Genomic DNA, 22,503 nt, shown 5'->3' with positions numbered 1-22,503 from the left:
GCGCGTCAGCGTCACCGATGTATCGATCCCACTGTAAATTTCCAGTTAGTAGCAACCCTCCGCCAGTCTGCGTGCGCACCCCACTCGTGTTCACCGAGAGAGTCTCAGTCTACATTAGAAAGTCGGGAGAAGTGCTCTGGCAGCCAGACAAGGAGACGCTGACCGTCGAGCATTGACATTTTTATTTGCCGAGTTCAAGTTTACCAGGCTCGCCCTTGAAAATCAGAGCAAGAGGCACCGAAGTCCTCGTACCGAGGGGCTCGCGGTACAGTCACAAGGAAAGAAAGGCACAGGGGTTGCATCTTAACAGCGCCCCTACGACAGGTAGACATCACGTCCAGGTAGACAAATCTCGTTCTCCAGTCGGTGGAGGCGCAGGCGAGGGTGAACACCAGGCGGTGACAGCGAGCGAGGAAAGAGCTCGAGAGGAGGGCGTCGGACGACCAGAGAGACCAGCTCGGATAAATCACGCGCGACCAACCAAGCAACATAATCCAATGTATTACGGTCCCCCCGGTTCCGCCGAGGAAGCCGCCGAGGAAACATGTCGCTACCACGGGAATGGAGCTTTCAGGACGCGTGTCGGGCGTCGAGCCTGTTGGCCGACGTCGACGTCGGCGGCGTCCCGACGGCAGCGTCCCAGGAGATGGCCGTCACCGGCGGCAATCTCATCGACGAGAACATGAATGACCAGCCGGCGACTCAGCTGGGCTCGCTGTTCTCCATCCACTCGGCACCGGTGTTCGACCTGAGCGGCAGCGTCGCCAACGGGGCGCCGTCGCCGAAGCGGCCGGCGTCCCTGGCGGTGCAGGCGACGGCGACGTCGACGCCAATCGTGCCGCCGCACCTGCAGAGCCCGGAGGGCACCGTTGTCGAGGACGAGGACAACGACAACCTGCTGACGATATCCAGCCTCACTGCCCGGCCGCTTATCGCCAAATCCAGGGAGCTCAGGTCGGTGTCGGCGTGAATATTGTCGGGGGTGTTGTTAACCAGGTATCGGGAAGACGAGAGCCGACTGTGTACGTGCTTGCTTGTGTTGTCGACAATTCACACGCGTTTCATCCCTTCTTGTTTATCGCAGTGCCTAAGCTGTTGCATGCGTAACGTGCTGTTTCCCGATCTCTGAGGAAACGTAAATGTGTAGTTGAAAAAATGTAGTAATATCAATTTAATAGATATACAAGTGTCCTATAGACATTCTATAAATCATTACTCTTTAGGAAATAAAACAATCGAAAACATACATTCAACTTTAGTTCGCGCACGTTGAATTTTGTATGCTGATATAGCCACTCTTCTTACGTTCGTAAGATTATTCTCTCCACATGTAAAATTTATACTACCAGTTGTTTCTGTTTGGTAAACAAGGATTGTTATGATCTTTCTATGCACCTCCCCATTGCAGTACAAGTTGCCAAATATGTTAAGATTAAAACAAAACAAGAATTGAAATCTCGATGAAATTTATCGCGTAGCGGGTAGTCTCGCATTTTCGTAATGTGATCATTCGCCCGAATAATGGCTCCATCGCTACTCCAGATCCGCCAGGTATGCGGCCCCGAAGAGGAGAAAGTCCCGGCAGAGGAACGAGTCCAGGAAACCCCGGAACACCACGTACGTCCCGCTGGACGGCGGTTACGGCTGGGTGGTGGTGTTCGGCGCCTTCTTCGTGCAGTTCTGGGTGGCCGGGCTGGTCAAGTCCTACGGCGTGCTCTACGTCGAGGTCATGGAGACCTTCAAGGAATCATCCGCCTCGGTCGCGTCCTGGATACCAGCGATTCTGACGTGCCTATGTCTAGCGCTTGGTGAGTCCTCATCATCGCTCAGGCTCTTCGCGACTTTCGTTTACTCGGATAGAGGGAGCGAAAATGATTGATGCTTAATGATTCATTGTCAGCCGACCTTGCCCGCTCGCGCGGATATCACGTATAATTGAGACGCGCTAAATCGATATTTCGATTTCGCAGCTCCGGTGACGAGTATGCTCTGCCAGAAGTACAGCTGTCGAACGGTGGTTTTCGTGGGAGGACTTTTTTGCGCCCTAGGACTTACAACTAGTTACTTCGCCACGCGATTGATACACCTCTTTTTTACATTTGGAGTGCTGACAGGTTTGCATTTCAATTTCCATCATTTTCCCACCTCACCCATCCCTCAGTCGATCCTTCATCTCACGTTACGCTCTGCGTCGCCAAGCGACATCCAACGTTGCGCTTGTCTGAGAGACCAACATGAAGAACGTCCTTGCAGGTATCGGCGGTGGCTTGTCGACGACGCCGGGTATAATCCTGGTGTCGCAATACTTTGACAAGCATCGCGCCCTGGCGAACGGGATCTGCGTGTCCGGCACTGCCGCGGGTAGCTTCGTGTTCCCGCTTCTGATCGAATTTCTGGTGAAGGACTTCGGCTTTCACGGCACGATATTGCTCTTAGGCGGTTGCATGCTACACGTGTGCGTCAGTGCGACACTGTACCGACCATTGGACGAGAATTATGCCCCCGAGGAAGACGTCTCGGCGGAGAAATTTGAGAAGGAACTGAAAGAGCAGGTACAATCGAGTGATATATGTTGTACACCTACTACTTGATATTAATATTTATTATTATTACATGTGGACTGTTTACGACGTATACAGTTACATGTTTTTCTTATAAAAGATTGCAAACGTCCCTAGTTTTCTCATTCGGAGATTTACTCATAGCAAACTAATCGATTTGCAACAAATCGATGGCAAGGTATGACTCATCGGCTACCTTTATCGCAGGATCAGGACAAGTCGAAGCAACAGAAGTTGGAATTATTGTTCGCCAACGACTCGACCGCCCGGCACAACATGCTGAACGAGCTGTTCCACCAGAACAGCGGCGTGGTGGCGGTCGAGCTGACCGACAGCGACGAAGAGAAGGATGTGTTGGGCGAGGGTCTCCGTATGAAGCCCATTTCCAAGATACGCAGCTCCAGCATCCTGCACAGCGTGGAGGACCTGTCGACGGACTCGACATGCGTGTACAAGGCGGTGGTCGCGAGGTCGTCGCTCAGATCGCTCAAGTCGTCCGGGACGGCGATGGGTCCGTCGGAGCAGCAGCAGCAGCAGCAGCAGCAACAGCCGCCGCCGTCACCGCCGAACAGGATCCCATCCTTGATCCCATCCCTCACGGCGTCGACGGAATCCAAGATCACGTTCATGCAGAGACTGACGCGCTACCTCGACCTGTCGCTGCTGAAGAATCCGCAGTTTATCATGATGTGCTTCTCCGTCAGCCTCATGTCCACCGGCAGCCCGTACATGCTGTACTACCTGCCGGCCTACGTCCACGCCGCCGGCTACAGCAAGTCGGAGGCCGGCTACCTGGTGGCCATCTCCGCCGCTCTCGACCTGTGCGGCAGGCTCGGCCTCGGCTGGCTCTCGGATCTCAAGCTGTTTGACCGGCGAAAAGGGTACATCGGCAGGTGAGCGAGTGTTTAGAAGAGGAGACACGCGCGTCTCGATCATGCACGAGCCTTCAGAATTCGAACCCGTGTCGTAAGATGCTGAGACACTCCGAGACATCCTGATAGTTGGAAAGCACGATTAATTATGCTTGAAATAAAACTCATTTATATCTCATCCCGATTAATAAATTACGAGGGTCCGGGTGATATTTGTGGATCGTTTCTACTCGCTTCACCTCGCGATGTTCCGAGATTGCAAACGTCGTTTTGGGAGACATATTTCGGGATCCTGGGACGTATTTTGGGATACCGTCATAGTCACTTAGGTCTGAATATTTAACGAACGGACAGTTAATTATCCCGATGCGATTTTAAATATCTTCAGACGGGGGCGCTTTTGCGCTTGGGGTCGACGAAAACGGAGAAGCATAATCATTGAATTATCGAACGTCTTTCTTTTTGTCATCGAGCAGCGTGGTGGGTGCTGGCGTGGCAGTCTTGGCGATTCCGATGGCTCACTCGTTCTACGTACTGGCGTGTTCCGTCGGCATGTACGGGTTGTGCCTAGGCTGTTGGTTCCTCCTGGTTCCCGTCCTGCTAGCCGATCAATACGGCATCGACAAAATATCGTCCACCTACGGTCTCGTGAGGATGTTCCAGAGCTTCGGGGCGATCTCCATTCCGCCCCTCGCAGGTACGTAGCTCTCCCGCCCCGGAAACTGCACGTTGCAGCCATTTCCCAAAGGCCTGCTCTTTAATTTGCCGAGCTGATTTCCCTTTTTCTTCTCTTCCCTTTAATTCGAATCTATCGACTGTCCTGTGTACGTCACCGTGGAAAAGTACACGTGCAACTCACTCCGTGAGACACTGCAGGAGACAGCGGAGAGAATATTGCGCCATGTATTGCGCTATATATTGCGTTAATTATCCGCATAATTACGCCTAAGAGTGCGGAGATAAAAATATAGAGGCTACACGCGCACACCTGCACATGTGTGCACTACCAACGCTAGGTCTTGTCAGGGTTGCTTGTTTTTAATAAGTAAATAGCGACCGTGTGTATAACATAGGATGAATAAATGTTGACATTTTCGATCACCTGGCAGGATCTTCCGTTCAGTTGTAACTTTTTATTTTTATCTTGTGCTTTTGAATCCCCCTATGCTTCTTTCCTCTTCTAATTATAGCAAAATCATTACCTTTGAAGATTATCGCCTTCGAATTGTTTCTTTAGAATTTTTATTTAAATTCTTTTATTTAAATGTTCAGATACGGTTCTATCTCAATGTATTTTCTTTTTTCATCGCGAGAGATAATCTATAAACCTGTAATCGATGTGGCCACATTGATTACACGAATGATTTTAAAATAGATAAAACACTGCGGCCATTTGCTAATTTGGAATCGATTTTTCACTCGAGAAAATGTCAGGTCACCGATAGCATTCGAGTTAAAAGGAACTTTCTATCGTGCAATATGTTAAGAATGGATAACATTCGCGCAAGCTGAACCAGATGGATAAAGATAAATAGCAAATTCCCTCTTCAACTTGAAACGTACTTTAAATTGAATTGTGCTGCAAAGACGATGACAAATTACAATATCACATTTTACAAAAGAAAGCTGGGAAGAAATTAATTAAAGACTTTGTCACTTGAACTGTGAACTGTGAATTGTACGCACATTGATATTTATTTCTGCCCATGCGATTCCCTCTGACAGTATAATTAATTCCTGTGACTTTAATTGCCACTTATATTATGCTAATTGTATAATTGGTGATATTGTTCCAGGCTATCTTCGCGACGTAACCGGAAGCTACACCGTGTGTTTTTTGTGTATGGGTACATGTATGGTTATAGGCGGTTTACCTCTACTTTTGGTTTTCAACGAGAACCAAACAAACCCAACAAAGCTGCCCGTGAACGCCGAGAATAATAATCGTCAGGAGGACACTACCGTGAAAGGGTAAATTATTTTGAAAATGTGATCGTTGACTATAAAGTGATTTAATGTGTAATAGGAAAAATAAATCGTAACAGTTGTCACTAAAAAAAAATAGAGAAAATACTGCGATTTATTGAACATCTCCAAAATTGACTCCCCAATACTTTTTATATCGTGTTACCGACTAAAGTTAATTAAATAAATATAGAAATTAGAAATCGACCAGCTTACACTCTATTTATCCACGCCTCATTTTCGCGTTATTCTTGAAGTTCTCGTCGCACTTGAATACTTCGTTCTGCAACAAGTATTCTTTCAAATAAAATTAAATAACATTCTGCGAGAGTTTTAGATCACATATGCCTCATCAACGTGTTAACAAGAATGTTCATGAGTCACGTATTTCTCACGAACAATAAATATGCTAAATAAACAGCCTTCGAGGAGTTTCCTTGTACTATCTTTATTATTTACATCTTACATATTATTACAGTTTTATACAAAATCACGTTTTATTAATTCAATGTTCATAATGTAAACTTCATATACATATAAAGGAAGGGGCGACTTGCTACATAAAAAAGTAAATCAAATATTTTGAATGGGTATGCACGATATTTAGAAAAACGACGACAAATAATCTATAATATAAATTTTCGACAGTACATGTACGTATAAATCTTTTTAATAAATCCACCTATTTACACGTTGACTTATGACTTTTACGTATTTAGTTTTCTTTCAGGTTTCAAATGAGTATAGATATGTATAAATATATAATGGTTGCTATGAGTAATCTCGGAAGATTTTATTTGTTAAAGTGTAAAATCTGTATTTGCATACTAAGCGCTATATGGCAGTCCGACCGCAAGTCTGATGCAACGATTATGCAGCGATCGCTCAGAATTCCAAGAATAATCTTGAGAATCAGACGATTATATTTAGCGCTAAATGTGGAGTACAAATAGTACAAGTAGGACGTACAATTCAGTTGCAAATTCATATATTCCATATGCAGAAGCTTTGAGATAACATTACAATTCTCAAGCACGACAAAAAAAAATATGATGCGTAAGAGTGCTAGGAAAAATTACGTCGATCGGAGACTTTTATGGCAGTTATTTCTGTATGGAGACTTAAACTCGATGTAAATTTGGTAACTTTAATTTTCCATATCATATAGGATCAATGCACGCAGCACGTTACACCGTCTAGGTTCACCCCGCTTGCACCTCACCAGCGTGCGTGATAAATCACGTCGGACTAATGGTCATTGAGATCGTCAAAGGGATACATGCATCTACATATATTGCAGATTTCACGTAGGCTTCCAAGCTACCACTCTCATCTTGTTGTTCAGTTCTTGTAATATGAGGGAACAAGTGAGCTGTTTCTCGGGCGATAATCCATTGATCCCGTCCATCTCGTCGTCGTCGTCGCCCATACCACTGCTACTGCCATTCTTGCCCTTTCCCTTTCCTTTTCGTTTCTTCTTTTTATTCAACTGTCGACAGTCGATGTCGTTTGCATTGTCTGTGTTCCGTCTGATCTAAAAGAACAGAATAGCTTTCACAATTAGCTACACACGGCACTAAGGCTATCAAATGTGCTATCAAAGATACATACATTGTTATACAATATTATTACATAGATTAATGAATTATGCTAAGCGTCAATATCTCGTAGCAATAATACCAGTTGAACAAAATCACGACGCGATAAATTCATATTATTAGAAAGGTTATGAGGCAACATTCTGCTCTACCTTGGCACTTTTCTTCATCTGTTTGTCATACTCCAAGGCGTCATAATAATTTGGCTTCTCGCGTTTAATGCGATTCGTTCTCCTTGTCTTCATCACTCCACCGTCGGGGCTAGGTGGGCTTTTGATAGAGTTGCGCCGTGCGTTGAAGAAGGAATGTCCGCAGGGACAAGCTTTGCAGGCAACGGGCACCTTGTTACAAGAAAAAGGTAAGCGAAATGTATTAGTAGCGATATTTTCGACTCGATGTGCAATTTACAGGTAATTAATTTAACGCCGGTGAAAGCGGACGTGAAATTTTTCACATTTAGGAGACACCTTCAACACGTCATTAATAAAATTTAGAAAAATGTAGCAAATCATAAATATAAAATTATTTAATAACGGACATCTCTCACAATTAGTGTATCAAAATGTATGGAACGCATTCGTGCAGCATGTGTGCCTTTGTCTGCCAAAAAAAATTATTTCCCCGTATCTCATCTCGACACTCTGCACGTTACAACGTTAAATTTAATCAATGAGAGAGCTTAGTAAAATTTAAAGACTACAGAGACGTTCGATAAACAGCAAAGCTAGAGGCCAATTTTCTTCGTGGTGGGCGGGGAACGTTGCGGTGCACAAAGGAGACGTAGCGCTATAAACGCACGAGAGGCATATTGTAAATATACGTGTGAATAAACAAATAAAAAAACATATACAGTGTGTACACATAATTGCGGCACAAACGACAGAAGCTAAATACCTGCTGTTCGCACTTGGGGCATCCTTTGCTAATCGTTTTAGTCTTGGCCATATTTCGAGTCGAGTCGCTCTCAGCGATACGGATTATTACTTCCGATTAGGAAATGTAAACATGACAATCGTAACAAAGAAACAAGCAATTATGGCTTTTTGATGCGCGCACTCAGCGCCACTTCAACATATTATTGTCAAGACCCCGTGGATAACTTGCGGGATGACGGGATCTTCCGTGTCGACAATTGCAGCGCGCGGTCGATAATTACCGACGGCCGGTAACGCGCGAGTTCTCTTGCCGACGCTAAATTTCTTTTTCCCAATAGAACGCGTAAGCTTTAATTCGACATATGACAGGGCTTTTAAATTCAAATTGACAAAGTAGCAGACGAACAGAGATCATTTTCAATCCGCGACATTCGGTCGCGTCCCTCGAGTTCGTTGCTCAACTCCAGCAGGGCTGGGCGGTTCACGCCTAAAGTAAAGTAATCTACGTTTACGTAAAATGTAAGCTGTATACAATACACACCGTTTCCGCGTCGTAGAATCGTGAAAACGGCACAAACCTGTTTCCAATCGTGACAGTCGCGCTCGGTTCAGGTAGACCGCTCGATTTTACAATTCCATTAGTCCCGTTCTAGACGCGCGGCGCGAGGAATGAGTGAGGTGGAGGGGGGGGAGGGAGAGAACTGGGACTACTCGGCCTCGACGGTGGACAAGCGAGCGGGCAGTTCGGGGCCTAGTGGGGATAGCGGCGGGCGATATCGTAACCGGTGAACGCTCTCGCCCGGGCATTCCGCGCGTAGACATAATAAAAGCGGAAAACCGCGCGCGTTCTCTGTGCCCCGCGCATGCGCCGACGGAGTGGGAGGCCCGAGGAGATATCTCGGAATAGAGGAAGTGCTCTCGGCGATTGGACGTGACCCCGCATCCAGGCGTCGTGCTGCACCGCGTGCGCGAGAGAGTCCCGTCGCGTCCGAGATCACGTTCTCGCGAGGTAAGCGCCGGAACTCGTCGGACGGCCCGCTCGTCGTCATCGTCGAGACGGAGGAATGCGCGGCGAAGCGCGAGGGAAGTCTCGGCGGGAACGTTGTTTACGTTGTTTCCAACACCGCTGGTCCCCGCGGGACTTGTGACCGCCATACGGGGGAACCACCTTGCGCCCTCCGCGTACCTTTTCGCCGCGCGTCCGTGTCTCCCCGTGGGATTCCCCCCCGAGCGGCCCCGTCTTGAAGTGGACGCGACGCCGCGCCGCGCGGGAGCTGGGGCTCTGGACCATCTGGAGCGACGCCGAGGCGGAAGAGCCGTGCTCCGCTACGGCCGGGACGCGAGAGACGCGCCGAGCGTGTCCCTCCGAGGACCCCGGGGAGACTCTCGAGCGCGACGATAACGCCTCGCCCCGACTGAGATGCCCCGTCCTACGAGTACTTAATTCGAATGCGGGCGGGCGGAGGCGGCCGCGCGGCCTGAGCTCCGACTTTTCGCGGAAGAAGCGCTCGCGAGGCGAGGAAGATGTGACGGCGTCGCGCGCGCCGGTCGACGAACGAGCGTAAAGAGTGTCGAGAGGCAGAGAAGAGAGAGAGAGAGAGAAAGAGAGAGAAAAAAGAGAGAAAATGGCACGCGCAGCGGTCGCGGCTCTCCTTCTGATTTGCGTCAGCGCGGCCGCCTACGAGCATACCGCCGCGGATCAGTGCGACTGGTCCGGAAGGTTCGTATACATTTTTCACGATCTCTCGGTCTCCGTCCGCCTTCCGCGAACTTTCACCAAGCCAGTGCCGTAACGAGCGACCGGTGTCGCCACGGGGTCCGTTTCGCGGCCGCGATAAATCGCTCCGAGGCCGCGACGCGTGATCCTCGGCTTTCTTTTATTCACGTCACCTTCCTGCGTATTTCGACACCTCGAACGTTACGGGTGTTGGTGCGAATCGCTTCGGAGAGACTCGAGTAATTCGGCGATCTCGTGTCGTCGATGACTCGACTCGGTGGCACTTTTCTCCTCGAGTAAACGCAACAAAGTTTGTAACGTAATGATAAAATTATTCTTAAAATAACGCCATTTCAAGTATGTTCCAGTTCGTGGCTTCATATTCACATCGATGCGCCAATGAGCCGAGAAACGATTGATTTGAATTCGAGTACGAAAAGATGCGATTCGATTCGACCACGCAAGAACGTGACTCGCGCGCCTCTGCTTCTTATCTCTATTAACTGTGTAAGATAACATTCAGTGTCTTGCAACTGCTCCAATTAAACATACGGCACTGAATACCCCACTAACACTAATTGATAGCAACGTTACGTCAATATTATAATTTCCTACTCGACAATAAATATAACACATCTGTAGTCTTTCTGTCGACAAAATTTGGAAACAGAGTTTCCTGAAATCCGTTCTCTACAGGCCTGGCTGCCTGGGATGGCATTGTTGAAATTGTATTATTGAGATAACGTTAGTGTTTACTGGATACGCGTGGAGTCGTCTCTCCTGTTTACCTATACTTGAAAATATGCTCTCTCACAATTGATATTAAAACCAGACGCGTTAATGAAAATGCGAATGTTTTGCACAGCGGCGGAGGGGAAGGCGGTGGCGTCCGACCGGTGTACCTGCGCTGTACCCGGGGAACGGTGTTGTGGCGCTATCCGAGCGACGCACTGAGAGTGGTCTTCACCTTCCCGAGCTCGTTCACCGAGGCCAACTCGCCCGGCCACCTGAGCTTCCGCGCCTGCGTCAAGATCTCCGGGCCTGTGCGGGTCTTCCTGGAGGCCAACGGCAAGCTGAGGCAGATTTACTCGCAGTCCGACGGCAAGCACGTGCTCTCGCACCGGTGCTTCCGCTCGCCGAAGCACACGGCCGCGCTCTACATGGAGGCGGAGGACAATTATTCCTTCAAACGGGCCAAGGTCAAGCTGCAGTACGACCTGGAGCCGAATTCGGTGAAGGGCGGCACGCTGCGCGCGCCGGACGAGGAGGAGGAGTGCAGACCTTGCTCCATGGACGAGCTGGCCAAGGCCTATTGTCAGAGCGACCTGGTCGCCAAGGGTACCGTCACCGCCGTCGAGCAGAACTTGGAGCTGGACACTGCCGAGCTGATACTCAGGCCCACCAAGATTCTGCGCTACGTACCTCAGGAAGCCGAGGTAAAACTTGTAAGACGGGAGGCAGGCTTATCGGCTCCGGTTTTTTAATATATTCTGTCGAGTCTGACGTAGGATCCATAGGTCCAAAATTACAGCGTAACAATTGCTTATTGACAGGGTAACGACGTCGACGTAACGGCATTCCTGAGGAAGAGTGTACGCGTGAGAATACCAATGGCGTGTGACGCGCGACACGGCCTCGGCGAATTTGTGATAATGGCCAAACGACGTCTCGGAGACCTCACCCTGGTGTGCGCGCCCAGACTGGAGACGTGGATGGAGATTGTACGCGAGATGGACAACGCGCCCTGCGTTCTCCACAGTTAGCGAATTGCGATGTAAGGCGATTTTCTTCGGAAAGCCGTGCAGGAACGTACACAACGCACAATAGACACGGGAGTACAGTATTCCGTGGCGAAATTGGAAATCCAACGCGATCACTGGTAGAATAATACCGTATGTAGAACACTGCCGGTTCTGTACGAGGGACACCTTTGTAAATAGGGAACATCATTCCCCGTGTACGTACTGCGTACCGTCAGATTGTCGATCTCCGAACTGTGATATTATTTGTTGTATTAAGAGGACCATGGAGCGTGCACGAAGAGACCGAAAGCACACTTGCCTTAATACTTGTTCTAGAGAGTAGAAAAACCGTTACATGTAGAGTGTCCCATGCATCGTTCACTTTCCCTTGAACATTTCCTTGCAAGTCTTCCTCTTTTTCTCATTCTATTTCATTGTCGTTTTCTTTTTTTTTTTCGTTTTATGACGAGTTAAAGTTTTGCTGAAATAAAAAATATTTGACATTATGCAAAAATCAAGATTTTATCATGTGTATACATATGTTACTTGAAGCTTGAATTTCCCTTCGATTTTTCTTGTAATTTAATTTCGAACACCTTTGTTCTGACATGGGAACCACATTCCGTTAAAATCTATTGCCGAGAGAAAATGCGCAGTGATTAGGATATATTGGAATTTTATTGGACGAGTACACTGACTCGCCGCCGAGTTGAGCATATTTCTTGTTTATATTACAATTATAACGTAATTTTGTAGAGATTTATTAAATGAAAGTATTTTTATATATAAATTCCAACGCCGATTGGAACAACTGTTCTTATCAATATAATGAAACATATGTGCGATACAAATAAAGATATTTAGAAATAAGTTATGCATCTTCCTGTACTTTTAATATATAAAGTATATTACGTACGTAATAAACATTGTCTATAATGAATCTAAATCGACAGAGTCATATAACTTATACGATTGAGCGTTGATACAATTCACATAATACTTCAAAATATCCATTTTCTTAATTTATTTAGAAAAGAATTTCTAGGAGAGAGAAAGAAAAAGAAAGAGAGAAACAGTTAATAATGTACAATAATTTATTTTTGCAAAAACTTTTTTAATATACCTCTGTGATTTAATTCTGGAACAATGCGAGTTCGGCAACGGTACGAGTATCAAACAGAATGTCGTTTGAGAAAATCTTTACAAAATATATTTGCTTTATTGCATATTAGCTTTACATTTAAACACATAAGAATTGGCCTTTGTAGCGTAATTTGTATCTCGTTTTGATATAAAAGGGTTCTCGTGTATTTAAAAATATCATCTCTACCGTAACAAAATCACATTGTGGATCCAGAATTTAATCTATATATTATAATCTCCCTGAGACACGCAAATACACGAACGTTCACGTATATATTTGTATAGTATCAAACAAAATAACACAGCTCACAGATCAAGCTGGCTAGTAGATACAAACTGTATACTCAATTATATATTAATGAACATCTCGCTTTCTTTTTGCTAGTGTCGTTGAACGGGTAGAACAATTCACTCATTGTTAGCCGATCAATCGGAGACAGAGGAGAGTAAATCTTTCTGCTATATTCGTTGAAAAGTCATTAACTATAAGTTTCTCGGTTTGCAACGGACTACGGAGAAATGAAATTTACATATTTATTTGTAAACCGAGTAACTGACATAGCACAACTTTGTATTATCGAGCCGACAGTCGATCGACAGCACACAAAACGAATATTTTAGCTCGCGTGAAATTTACACGCGATCATCGTTCTACCATTCTTTACAAATATAATTAACATGCCGTATGGCGCTTTCTTTTCTTACACATTTTGTCGATCGTATAACTACACTTTTTTTGTTTACAAACCTAGTTATTAGATTATAATCTAATTACGAAGGCGTGAAAATCGCTTCGTAAGCTTTTTGCCTCGTTTCATATATAATATATATTTTTATTTTTGATGATACTTTGCCCAAATTTATCGATTATTTGATTTTATTGTAACTCAATTGCTTTGCGATTTTAATAATAGTTGAAGAAAATATTTTCCATCAGCTGCCCTATATTAAATGACTAATTCAACGATCACATTGTTGCGTATTCTTTCCTCTGCAGCATCAATTTCACTCGATATTTTACGCTTACATTTATATAGGTAACTAAAATAAACAGCGAGGTTTGTACTTAACATTAATTAAATTATCTCCCTATACACACACCTCTTTCGCTCGCTTTACATATTGTAATAAAAATATAATGCTCACTCATAATAAACTTCGTCTCTCCTGCCTCTTATTATGTCATTGGATTTTATAAAAGTAAAGTAACATATATATATCACAATAACTTCTCCCGCTTTTTTTGTAGATGCACATAGTTATTCTTTGTGACAAATGACGTAATGATAATATTAAAAAATTGTGTAAAAACAGCTTTTTTTAAATCTACATTGTTATCCGAGTCTTCATTCTTTGTTTTTCGTTACTTTCTATCTACGAATTTTTCGATAAATCGCTGTACTGAAGAAAAATATACTTGGAATATATTTCTCAATTAACACGCAACAGCGTGAAATTATTCACAACATTATTCGCAAAATATACTAAGAAAAAAAAACGACAAAAAGAATATGTAAAAGCTGGAGATTTGGCCGGCGCAAGAATTCGTTTACGTTGTAGTAAAGGGATAATTTGGGCAGAGTGGCAGGACTAGATCGTCCATATTTGGTAGAACGACTAGTTTCTCGAATTCCCTAAGCAGCTTATTCTCGATCCAGTTGCTCACGTATACAATGTTGACAGTCCTTTCGCCGAGGGTTGGCTGCACAGTGAGGGCGATTTTCGGCACGGTCTTGAAACCATACCAGAGTCGATCTGAGGGCGGCGGAGGGATGTTCACTAAGAGACAGCCCTCGATGCCGGATACGCTGACCATAAAGCGAATCTCCGTGTTGGAGACACCCTCCATCGCCCTTCGTATGTAAGACAACTCCGTAGCCTGCGGCGAAGAAGATAGATTCGTTTAATCAGCGCGAGCACCTTGTTTTCATAACTATTAATAGCGACGGATCAACAGCTTAGCTGAATATAATTAACACGTGTCACTTACGTGTCGGAAGTATTTATTGGCCGTCAGCTTATCGACCATGCTAAGAAACTTCTTGCCAGAAGACTGTATTGGCCTGTAATATGCAAAAATCTATTAACTCCATCGTCAGCAATTTACACATATATTTTTTCTTTTATAATTATTAGGGCGGAAAATTTCTACAAATTTATTTTACCGATGAAGAACACATGTAGATTGCGATATCAATTTCTTAATGTTAAACGGAGATGTGTTTATAAGATATATTAAGTACCAATAACCATACGTTTTAAAACAGAGGTAAAAAGCGAAATCGACACGAACTGGAGCCCTGATTTAAATTAGGGATCTGCTCACGTGGTCTCTTTAGATGCGATGCTCGACGTGATGTTTCCTATATCCTCGTCTTCGGTGGACGTCTCCGGGCTATCTTCTACATCGCTATCGAACATCGGCGACCTGGTAGGTACGGACTTCTCGTCAACAATATCGCTAAGAACGCTGCTCGCACGTGTCAGCTTCATTAGATTCAGCTTTGTCTCCACAGTCATCGTCACGCTGCCCTTGTAGGTGATGTTTAAATCGAACCAGAGCCCCCGCTCGTCGAGCGTCGGCTTGGAGATTTTATGAATCGTCGGAGCATCCTGTCCGATCACCATTTCCGTCACGAGGAAACTCTCCATGAAGTACGGAAGCTTTATGCTGGAGAGCTTACGCTGTATCTTGTCCTGAATGAGACTGATTGTCTCTGGACAACTGTGCATGTCAAATAGCAGCCGACCCAAGAGACAATTTACCCAAAGGACATCGTTCTCCCTCGGAGAGCCCTCAGGATCCGTCTGAAAGGCAATCGCTCGATTAGGATTTTAAGGACTCCGGAGTGATCTTGATCGCGACATTGGCTTACGTTCAGGTACTCGCTCATGTAGGTGCTGTAAGTGACTTCGGGAGACGCCTCTGGCGACTTTGTTTCCGTCGCATCCGGCTGCGCAGAGATTGCACTCGCGCAGGAATCATTTATGGAACTAAGCGAATGCCGTTTTTTCGAAAGAAATGCCGCTGACGTCAATCTACGAAACCTGAAAAATCCCACGTTGAGATACGCCAATAATGAAAAAGCAGACTCCACGTTCCCAATTGTATTAAAGTGAAGAAGTTTAAGATTGGAGCTTATTTAAATGGAAAGGCACTTCAGAAATGTGTTACCAGTCTTCTTTCTCTCGGTCGGCACGTGCGAACACATAAAGCTTGCACTTGGCAGCCTCCTCGTTGTCGCGGCAGTCCTCGTAAATACTCCTGATGGACTTGGATTGTGAAAGATCGTCGTCGTCCTCATCTTCGTCGACCTTAAACTCGTCCTCCTCGTTGTCCTTGAAATATTCCAATCTGGAATCTTCATCCTCGCTTTTCGTTTCCTCGCCCAAGGTACTCTCCTCGGCCTCCTGATTGGCCCCTTCCACTTGGACTTTCTTCTCGTCCTCGAGGTACTCCTTTCCGAGGTCCGTCCAGTCGCTCAGACTCGCGCTGTTCACCAACGCGCCTTGATCCATCGTGATGCAAACCGGATACTTTTTGCTCCATCTCCTGCGTAACAGAAAATACTTCCCTTTCACGTGTGTGTGCGCGTGCGCGCGTATATAAAAGCGTGAAGTAATCATGTTACGACGCAGTCGCGCACCTTCTCCGAGTGAGTCCCTCCGGCAACAACTCGACTTTCGCACCGATAAGATTGTACACGCGCTTTCTGGTAAACTTATACTTCCGTTTCGGCTCGTCCCACACCGCCCTCTTTGGTACTTTCATCCTGGTGTCCATGACACGCAGCACTCCACCTTCCAGACTGAAGAACACCGACTTGGTGCGCGCCACATGGTAGTTGTGAGGATCGTAAGCGTACGGCAGCTCGTTGAGCCAACCCTCGAACCTCTCTTGGACCGCGTGCTCCTCCGCCGCCGGTATCTCCAGCACCGGCACAACCACGTGTACAGGTTCCTTGCCTAACGGCGTCGCCAGAACTTCCCTGATCCTCTGCACTAGCTTGTACACCACCACCGTGACGAAGACTCCTATGAAAAAGCCGGCCAAGTGGGCGGGCAACGGAATGAGAAAGCAAGAAGCTAGCACGAGGATCAGCAGCGCGGCTAACTGCCTCGTCAGCTGCTGAAAGACGTGATCCTTGACGCGGGAGAGCAACGCGCCGAATTTCACCCCTTTCGCCTGTACGCATCCGTCCGACTGGTCGAAGGTACCTGGACCGCGACGGCACGCGGCGTCGCTGTCCTTGTCCTCGGCGCGAAGATCGTCCTGCGACTCGTAGGGGAGCGGCTCGGGCACGAGCTCGGGGAACTCAGCGGCCTCGACGCCGCTCTCCACGCTGTCGTCCTGGGAGTTCTTCGTCTTCAGGCCGGTCCTCACCTGCGAGAAGCCCACGAATCTCGCGGCGTTGCCCTTACCGCGGCCGAGACCCGGCTCTCTCTCCTGCCTGTCGTTGACGTTCTCGTCGGTCGGCGTGACGTCGCCCAGATCCTCCGAGTCGCTGACGCTCGAATTGTCCTTCTTGCGCCTACGCCTCTTCTTCCTGTCGCTCTTTATCTCGGACAGCTTCTCCTCGAACGTCTTTGTGATCTTGCCCTTGATCTCGGACAGCACCCTCCAGGGATCCGAGGACGGCGGGGTGCCCTCGGACGCATTGTCGTCGATGGAACGCCTCTCCGCGTCGTTCTCCAGCCCCTGGCCATTCTCGCTGCTCTTGGAGGGGCTCGACGGTAGCCTCCTGTCGGACTCCGGCGTGAGGCGCCGCTCGTCGTCGGAGGAGCTCGGATACAGCTCATCCAGCTCGTCGTCGTTGGCTCGGTAGTGGATCACCGGCACCGACGTGGCGATCGGCTTGCCTGCGACAAGAGAAACACGAGCTAGCCGTGGCCGCAACATCTGGGGCACTCCGGCGTGCCGTCGACACGCGAGTAGTGCGCTTTAAAAACAAGCTCGCGCGCCTCGCCAACCCACCTTTTATCATCCCCAGGGTGATCTTCCCCGGACTGTACTTGCTACCCATCGCGACTCGCCCCGAGCAACAGCGGCCGCCGTATCAGGAGCTTATCGGCATCGGTGCTCCGCGATCGGGGGATAAGAGATAGCAGGATCCCGGACGAATTGATTTCACGAGACCCCCGTCCGAAGTGGCAATGTCATGCTAAACGGCTCGGCGTGCGTCACGGTGTATCGGGCGACGTCGTTCTTCCGACGATTAATAATAACAATAATTAACGATCACGTCCCACCGACACCCGTCACGTCTGACATCTCCCAAGGACTCGCTCGCTCGCGCGATGCGCTGCAGCCCTGAGGCCCGAGAAGTTACTTGCAATACAGTAACGCGGGGCGCTCTGTCGGCGTCTCGCGGATGTTGGTGTGTGTGTGTTGGTCAAAATGGAGCGCGCACGCGCGAGCAGTGCGTGCGGGAGATATGCTCACCGTATGTTCCAAGGTTGCCCAGCGAGACCATTTGAATCCCAGAGAACATTATGTCGTCTTAAAGACATCTTAAAGACGTCTTAGGACTTGTGTTAAAGACGTCTTTAAGACGTCTTCGAGGCATGTATTATGGGCATATCGACTGATCTCTTTCGCAGGGTCGTATTTTCGATATTACGCAATTTCTGGTTTTTGTACTTAGACCGCGGTCAAGCGGACGTCGAAGAGTTATTTCCTCTTCTATAGGAATGAGAACTAAAAGCTTCTCTTGGAAGTCGTGATTACTATCTTTCAGGACTCCCAGTATGCTGATATCGGTGATCCTTTGGCTCTGACACTTAATTTCTTCTTGCAATGTGTACGTAATATATTTGTACACACATAATAATACAAATCCCTTTCTAAAAGAGATATGTTAACAGTGCAAATTTCGTTAATATCGAACAGTTGAGGCCTCTTTTCCACGACGCCGATTAGTTTTCCCGAAGTGCGGTGTGCTTCACTTCTCTTTTAGATTCATAGTAAATGAAGATTTGCAATTTAGAAATATATACATTTGTATACACTAACTATATTGAGGTAAAATCTCTAATCCTAGTAACTAGAATTTAAGTAACAACGATTTTTGTTCCGATACAATTTCTCAATTGAACAGAATTAGTCGTTAATTGAATCAATGCCAATAAGTCCGCGGAATGATACGCAAAACGTATAGTAACAGTCACGGAACAGAGTATTGTAAAATATTAAGTACAGAATTTTCAATTTCGTAGGCGGGACAACGAATTCTCAATGTTCGTTGTTGTTTTTCTATCGGCGCGGTGACGTACGATGTTTGCGTGCCATTGTGTACCTGAAGGTCGCCGCGTTCTCAGTCGCTCGCCGAACGTCGAGCCGGCAAGCATTAATTAATGAATCTTTTGTGTTTGATAAGCAATTCCTTGAAAGTAAATCGATACTCTAAGCTGTCAGTAATGTGACAGTTCACATTATGTTGGCTGAATCGTTGTATTGTTAATGCATTGAAAAATGAAAAACAGAACTATATAATTATGAAAGAATATAGATATAAATATTGCAGTCTGATGATACAGAGAAGTCAGGAACAGGTTCGGGGGATAAGTTAAGAATAAATACGTACGAACACGTCTCTGATCTTCATTAATAAAGTACTAAAACTATTTAGTATTGTTAGTAGTTTACAGTCATCTGGTAATACAAAAGATAAGCAACCATAAAAATATATATTTATAAAATATGATCAACTATTTATACACTGGAACTTTTCTGATTAGATCCAATTTAACATACACCTTTACATATATTGTAATAAAAAAAATATATTTCGTAATTTGTTACAAATATTCGCAGCAACAGGAAAAACGAACTTAAATTAATTTCTCAGGTGTTTAAGAAAGAATAGATTGAACCGATTAGACTAGACCTTCATTTATAAATAATGTATTAAACATTTTCGAATATTCTTTAAGTATTCTTCACGTAAATCGCAATGCTATGAAGCGATTTCCAACATTTCCTCCACGTCAACTATTTTCTCCCGCACTTTCTCTCGCTGCCTACCGCGCTCTTGTTCAATGAGATCAATCCTCTGCCAGTCTTCGTAAGATACAGTTTGGATCCCCTTCATTTTTAAGATATCGCTCAGACCTGCCCAGCCCAGACTCATTTCCGTCGTGTTCGACGACATCAAATCGTTTTGTATCAATCTAGCGACTTGAAACGCGTTTGCCATGGTCGTCAAGAGGACGCCGGTTGGGCCAGTTGCTGCCCACCCTGCTACGTAAAGGTTTCCTTCAACTTTACCATTAATGTTCTCCACGCACCCTTTCTCGAAGTTAAACGGTACCGAGTCATCTATTTGAACGGCCTTATAACCGATGCTGCGCAAACCCAGACCGCATGGGATCACCTCAAATTCACCGGTCATCTCGGCTACCTGATTTTGTATCGTCTCTCCTCGCAAATGATTGATGGCAAATTTGATGCTCTCCAATTCGCTGTCACCCTGAAACTCGACGGGACTGCGGAGGAAGATTGGATGCAGCTCTTTAGCGTGCATCGAGTCGGAGTTGAGTTCTCCCAAAGATTTCAGCATAAGCTCCAATTGTCGTTTCCGAGGTCTGTCTAAAGTCGGGGCAACCGTCTGTATGTTTTCGAAGTCTTGCTTTCGCCAGGAAGTCTTGCAGCTCTCCAACTTGAGAATCTCGCGCAGTTCCGCGGTTGTGAATGCAGCTTGCAAGGGTCCTCTTCGCCCGACCATGAAGACTTTTCGTACTTTACTGTGACATAAAGCTTCCAAGGCGTAGGATGTAATATCGGTTCTCTAAAATGACCAAGAAATGTTTGAATTAACAAATTTGTAAAAAATACTTTTGAAGCATAATTCAATCTTTAAAAACTCTTATGTGTCATTTTGTAGTGTCGTCCATATTACTGGTAGACAATTTTTTATTTAAAAGAAAATGCTAGTTGGAGACTAGGTACCACCTTGAGCTTGTCGATTGGTGTCAAAAGAATCCTTGCAACATCTATGGCCACATTGCCTTGACCTATGACAACTGCTTCCTCTATATCCAAATTAATCTTCAGATTTTTATCTTCCGGCACCCCATTGTACCAACCAACAAAGTTTCGGGCTGATATCACATTGTTTAAACTTTCCCCAGGTATATTAAGCAATCGGTCAAATTGAGCACCGTAAGCCTAGAAGAAAAAAAAATTAAGAATTAATAATTAAACAGAAATTCATCACACGCTCATTGAAATAATTAGATACGAGAAATGATTACTTGCTACTAATAAGTTAAAAACTAACTATTATAACATTTATTTCATCGAGGTATACAATAAAGAAGAAACATGCAAGAGCCTAAAATATACTTCCTAGAAATTTATAATCTCGATACTTTCAATGTCCGAAATATTTGAATGGTTTTCAATTATAAAAATTAATCTTTCTCTCTCTTTATATCTTATTTGAACATTATACAAAATAATGTATAATCTAATATAAATCTGTAATAATTAAAACAACTGATTTCATAGATAGATATGAATTAAAAAAGTGAAAGTGTTAATTACGTGCTTTTCGCGCGACAGTATAACTGATTCGGAATACCAGATACACACCAGCAACACGGCATCATAGTTGTCTCGCAGGTCTTTGATGCTAACGTCCGTGCCAACTTTAACATTGCCTATGAATTGAACGCGTGGACTGGTCGCGACTTTGTGAAACTTATTGAGGACGTTCTTCACTTCCGGATGATCCGGGGCAACTCCGTAACGTATCAGACCAAAGGGGATTGGTAGTTTATCCAGTATGTCAATTCTCACGGTGCTCGAGTCCTGTCAAGCAATTTCGCGCAAGTTCATCTTCGTTTCCTTATTTCGCGTGGGATACTTATAGCAATTATCTAATAGACAATCGTTACAAACAGCTTATAACATTAGAGAACCTACAGTGTCTTCAGAGAAATTATAAGACTAAAGCTATCGTTAGTTATGATGTGATTATTACCTTCAGCAAACGTTGAGTCGCGTAAAAGCCCGCTGGACCCGCGCCGACAATGCAGACCTGAGGTGTGCGTTGTACAGTACATAGTGAACGGGTGGAACTCTTGAGAACGTTGAATCTCATCTTTATGTACGGCGATGTCGATCTAAAACGTGACACTGAGTTTTGCACCGTACTGACGTTTCAAAAAAAGTCGTTGAGCCTTCGCACCACGCTCGTGGTCAGTCGCATAAATAGTCCTCGTGAAAATGTCCTTTTCTCGGGGGGGAGACGGAATCGTGATTGTTGTTCTATGTATTAATTACCACTCCAAAATATCGCCTACCCCAATTATTATAAAACAAGCACGTTTCCACAAATGCCTTGGATCTGAAAGTATTATATTTATTAGACTTATTTGCGCCGTTTGCGTAAAATGATCGAAAAATAAAAATCAAACGAAAGTTTGAGTTAGTGTTACTACGACAAACTGTAGCAAAATTGATGACAATTTTTTTATATCATAAATAACTTTGCTTTCTGCTGGTGTTTATACTTGAAGATACGAGATTTTCACATTCTTCTAAAATGTACAATACAAAATTTCGTTTTGGCAGACTGTTTGAAATTATAATTTATAAAATGTAAGATGTGTGGTTCTTTTTCGAAATGAATTCTTACAATCTCTAATAGTTATAGCACAAACACATAATTACCATTTTTTTATGTTTTATCTTCTCACTCATGCAGTCTATTTCCTATTTATGACCCTTTTACATTGCGTATTTTACAAAGCCCACATATATACATATACAGGGTGTCTGAGACCACCCGTACGCCTCTTTTATTTCGGGAAAAGAGCATTTTGGAGAAAAATATTTCAAAGTTGTATGGTTTTGAGGGGGCCATAAGATGGTACCATTGGTTTGACCTTGAATAGTTGCTTGAAGGTCACCTTCAATTTTTCAAATGGAACCCCCTATTGTTTATTATACTATCTTATTCTACTGTAAATTTTGTGTATGTTACAATACACAAAAATTTTCAATTATTGGATGTATTACACACAC

General features: G+C 45.2%; 5 protein-coding genes across 7 annotated transcripts; 2 read left to right on the top strand and 3 right to left on the bottom strand.

Moving 5' to 3' along the window:
* Positions 1–101: 101 nt before the first annotated feature.
* Positions 102–5,495, top strand: LOC105570581 (monocarboxylate transporter 12). Its single transcript, XM_012027895.1, has 7 exons — positions 102–954; positions 1,543–1,808; positions 1,971–2,114; positions 2,254–2,552; positions 2,769–3,454; positions 3,910–4,130; positions 5,230–5,495. Exons 1-7 carry the CDS (start codon positions 545–547, stop codon positions 5,406–5,408), a joined length of 2,205 nt encoding a protein of 734 aa, XP_011883285.1. The 5' UTR covers positions 102–544; the 3' UTR covers positions 5,409–5,495.
* Positions 5,496–6,373: 878 nt separating this feature from the next.
* LOC105570579 (UPF0547 protein C16orf87-like) lies at positions 6,374–8,072 on the bottom strand. 2 transcript variants are annotated; one of them, XM_012027893.1, is made up of 3 exons: positions 7,891–8,072; positions 7,149–7,337; positions 6,374–6,932 (listed from the first exon to the last, which is right to left on the bottom strand). In XM_012027893.1, exons 1-3 carry the CDS (start codon positions 7,939–7,941, stop codon positions 6,702–6,704), a joined length of 471 nt encoding a protein of 156 aa, XP_011883283.1. In that variant the 5' UTR covers positions 7,942–8,072; the 3' UTR covers positions 6,374–6,701. The 2 variants fall into 2 exon arrangements, with proteins under 2 accessions (XP_011883283.1, XP_011883284.1); XM_012027894.1 differs by lacking the exon at positions 7,891–8,072 and adding an exon at positions 7,544–7,835.
* Positions 8,073–9,156: 1,084 nt separating this feature from the next.
* Positions 9,157–12,276, top strand: LOC105570577 (meteorin-like). Its single transcript, XM_012027891.1, has 3 exons — positions 9,157–9,591; positions 10,454–11,024; positions 11,142–12,276. Exons 1-3 carry the CDS (start codon positions 9,497–9,499, stop codon positions 11,349–11,351), a joined length of 876 nt encoding a protein of 291 aa, XP_011883281.1. The 5' UTR covers positions 9,157–9,496; the 3' UTR covers positions 11,352–12,276.
* Positions 12,277–12,410: 134 nt separating this feature from the next.
* On the bottom strand, positions 12,411–17,833 carry LOC105570578 (testis-expressed sequence 2 protein). The gene is made up of 7 exons (XM_012027892.1): positions 17,449–17,833; positions 16,121–17,333; positions 15,649–16,026; positions 15,350–15,521; positions 14,800–15,281; positions 14,464–14,536; positions 12,411–14,352 (listed from the first exon to the last, which is right to left on the bottom strand). Exons 1-7 carry the CDS (start codon positions 17,495–17,497, stop codon positions 14,023–14,025), a joined length of 2,697 nt encoding a protein of 898 aa, XP_011883282.1. The 5' UTR covers positions 17,498–17,833; the 3' UTR covers positions 12,411–14,022.
* A 1,230-nt stretch (positions 17,834–19,063) lies between these two features.
* LOC105570573 (NADPH:adrenodoxin oxidoreductase, mitochondrial) lies at positions 19,064–22,367 on the bottom strand. 2 transcript variants are annotated; one of them, XM_012027883.1, is made up of 5 exons: positions 22,150–22,367; positions 21,458–21,823; positions 21,019–21,285; positions 20,425–20,640; positions 19,064–20,260 (listed from the first exon to the last, which is right to left on the bottom strand). In XM_012027883.1, the coding sequence occupies exons 2-5, from the start codon at positions 21,575–21,577 to the stop codon at positions 19,430–19,432; spliced, it is 1,434 nt and encodes a 477-aa protein (XP_011883273.1). In that variant the 5' UTR covers positions 21,578–21,823; positions 22,150–22,367; the 3' UTR covers positions 19,064–19,429. The 2 variants fall into 2 exon arrangements, with proteins under 2 accessions (XP_011883273.1, XP_011883274.1); XM_012027884.1 differs by having other exon boundaries at positions 21,067–21,285.
* Between the last annotated feature and the right edge of the window lie 136 nt (positions 22,368–22,503).

The sequence above is a fragment of the Vollenhovia emeryi genome, unplaced genomic scaffold (genome assembly GCF_000949405.1).
Source record: "Vollenhovia emeryi isolate VEMERY1.0 unplaced genomic scaffold, V.emery_V1.0 DF939120.1, whole genome shotgun sequence".
Taxonomy (NCBI): Eukaryota; Metazoa; Arthropoda; class Insecta; order Hymenoptera; family Formicidae; genus Vollenhovia; species Vollenhovia emeryi.
The sequence above is the reverse complement of the archived record's forward strand: the minus strand, read 5'-3'. Positions and strand labels throughout refer to the sequence as shown.

Coding starts and splice junctions, on each gene's coding strand:
- LOC105570581 (XM_012027895.1), top strand. CDS start 545: ATGTCGCTACCACGGGAATGGAGCTTTCAGGACGCGTGTCGGGCGTCG. Junction 2,115..2,253: donor TACATTTGGAGTGCTGACAG/GTTTGCATTTCA, acceptor ACGTCCTTGCAG/GTATCGGCGGTGGCTTGTCG. Junction 3,455..3,909: donor CGAAAAGGGTACATCGGCAG/GTGAGCGAGTGT, acceptor GTCATCGAGCAG/CGTGGTGGGTGCTGGCGTGG.
- LOC105570579 (XM_012027893.1), bottom strand. CDS start 7,941: ATGGCCAAGACTAAAACGATTAGCAAAGGATGCCCCAAGTGCGAACAG. Junction 7,338..7,890: donor GCCCCAAGTGCGAACAGCAG/GTATTTAGCTTC, acceptor TCTTGTAACAAG/GTGCCCGTTGCCTGCAAAGC. Junction 6,933..7,148: donor AGATGAAGAAAAGTGCCAAG/GTAGAGCAGAAT, acceptor CTGTTCTTTTAG/ATCAGACGGAACACAGACAA.
- LOC105570577 (XM_012027891.1), top strand. CDS start 9,497: ATGGCACGCGCAGCGGTCGCGGCTCTCCTTCTGATTTGCGTCAGCGCG. Junction 9,592..10,453: donor CAGTGCGACTGGTCCGGAAG/GTTCGTATACAT, acceptor TGTTTTGCACAG/CGGCGGAGGGGAAGGCGGTG. Junction 11,025..11,141: donor ACGTACCTCAGGAAGCCGAG/GTAAAACTTGTA, acceptor GCTTATTGACAG/GGTAACGACGTCGACGTAAC.
- LOC105570578 (XM_012027892.1), bottom strand. CDS start 17,497: ATGGGTAGCAAGTACAGTCCGGGGAAGATCACCCTGGGGATGATAAAA. Junction 17,334..17,448: donor CACCCTGGGGATGATAAAAG/GTGGGTTGGCGA, acceptor CTCTTGTCGCAG/GCAAGCCGATCGCCACGTCG. Junction 15,522..15,648: donor GACCGAGAGAAAGAAGACTG/GTAACACATTTC, acceptor GGGATTTTTCAG/GTTTCGTAGATTGACGTCAG.
- LOC105570573 (XM_012027883.1), bottom strand. CDS start 21,577: ATGAGATTCAACGTTCTCAAGAGTTCCACCCGTTCACTATGTACTGTA. Junction 20,641..21,018: donor TACTGTCGCGCGAAAAGCAC/GTAATTAACACT, acceptor TTTTTCTTCTAG/GCTTACGGTGCTCAATTTGA. Junction 20,261..20,424: donor CACCAATCGACAAGCTCAAG/GTGGTACCTAGT, acceptor TGGTCATTTTAG/AGAACCGATATTACATCCTA.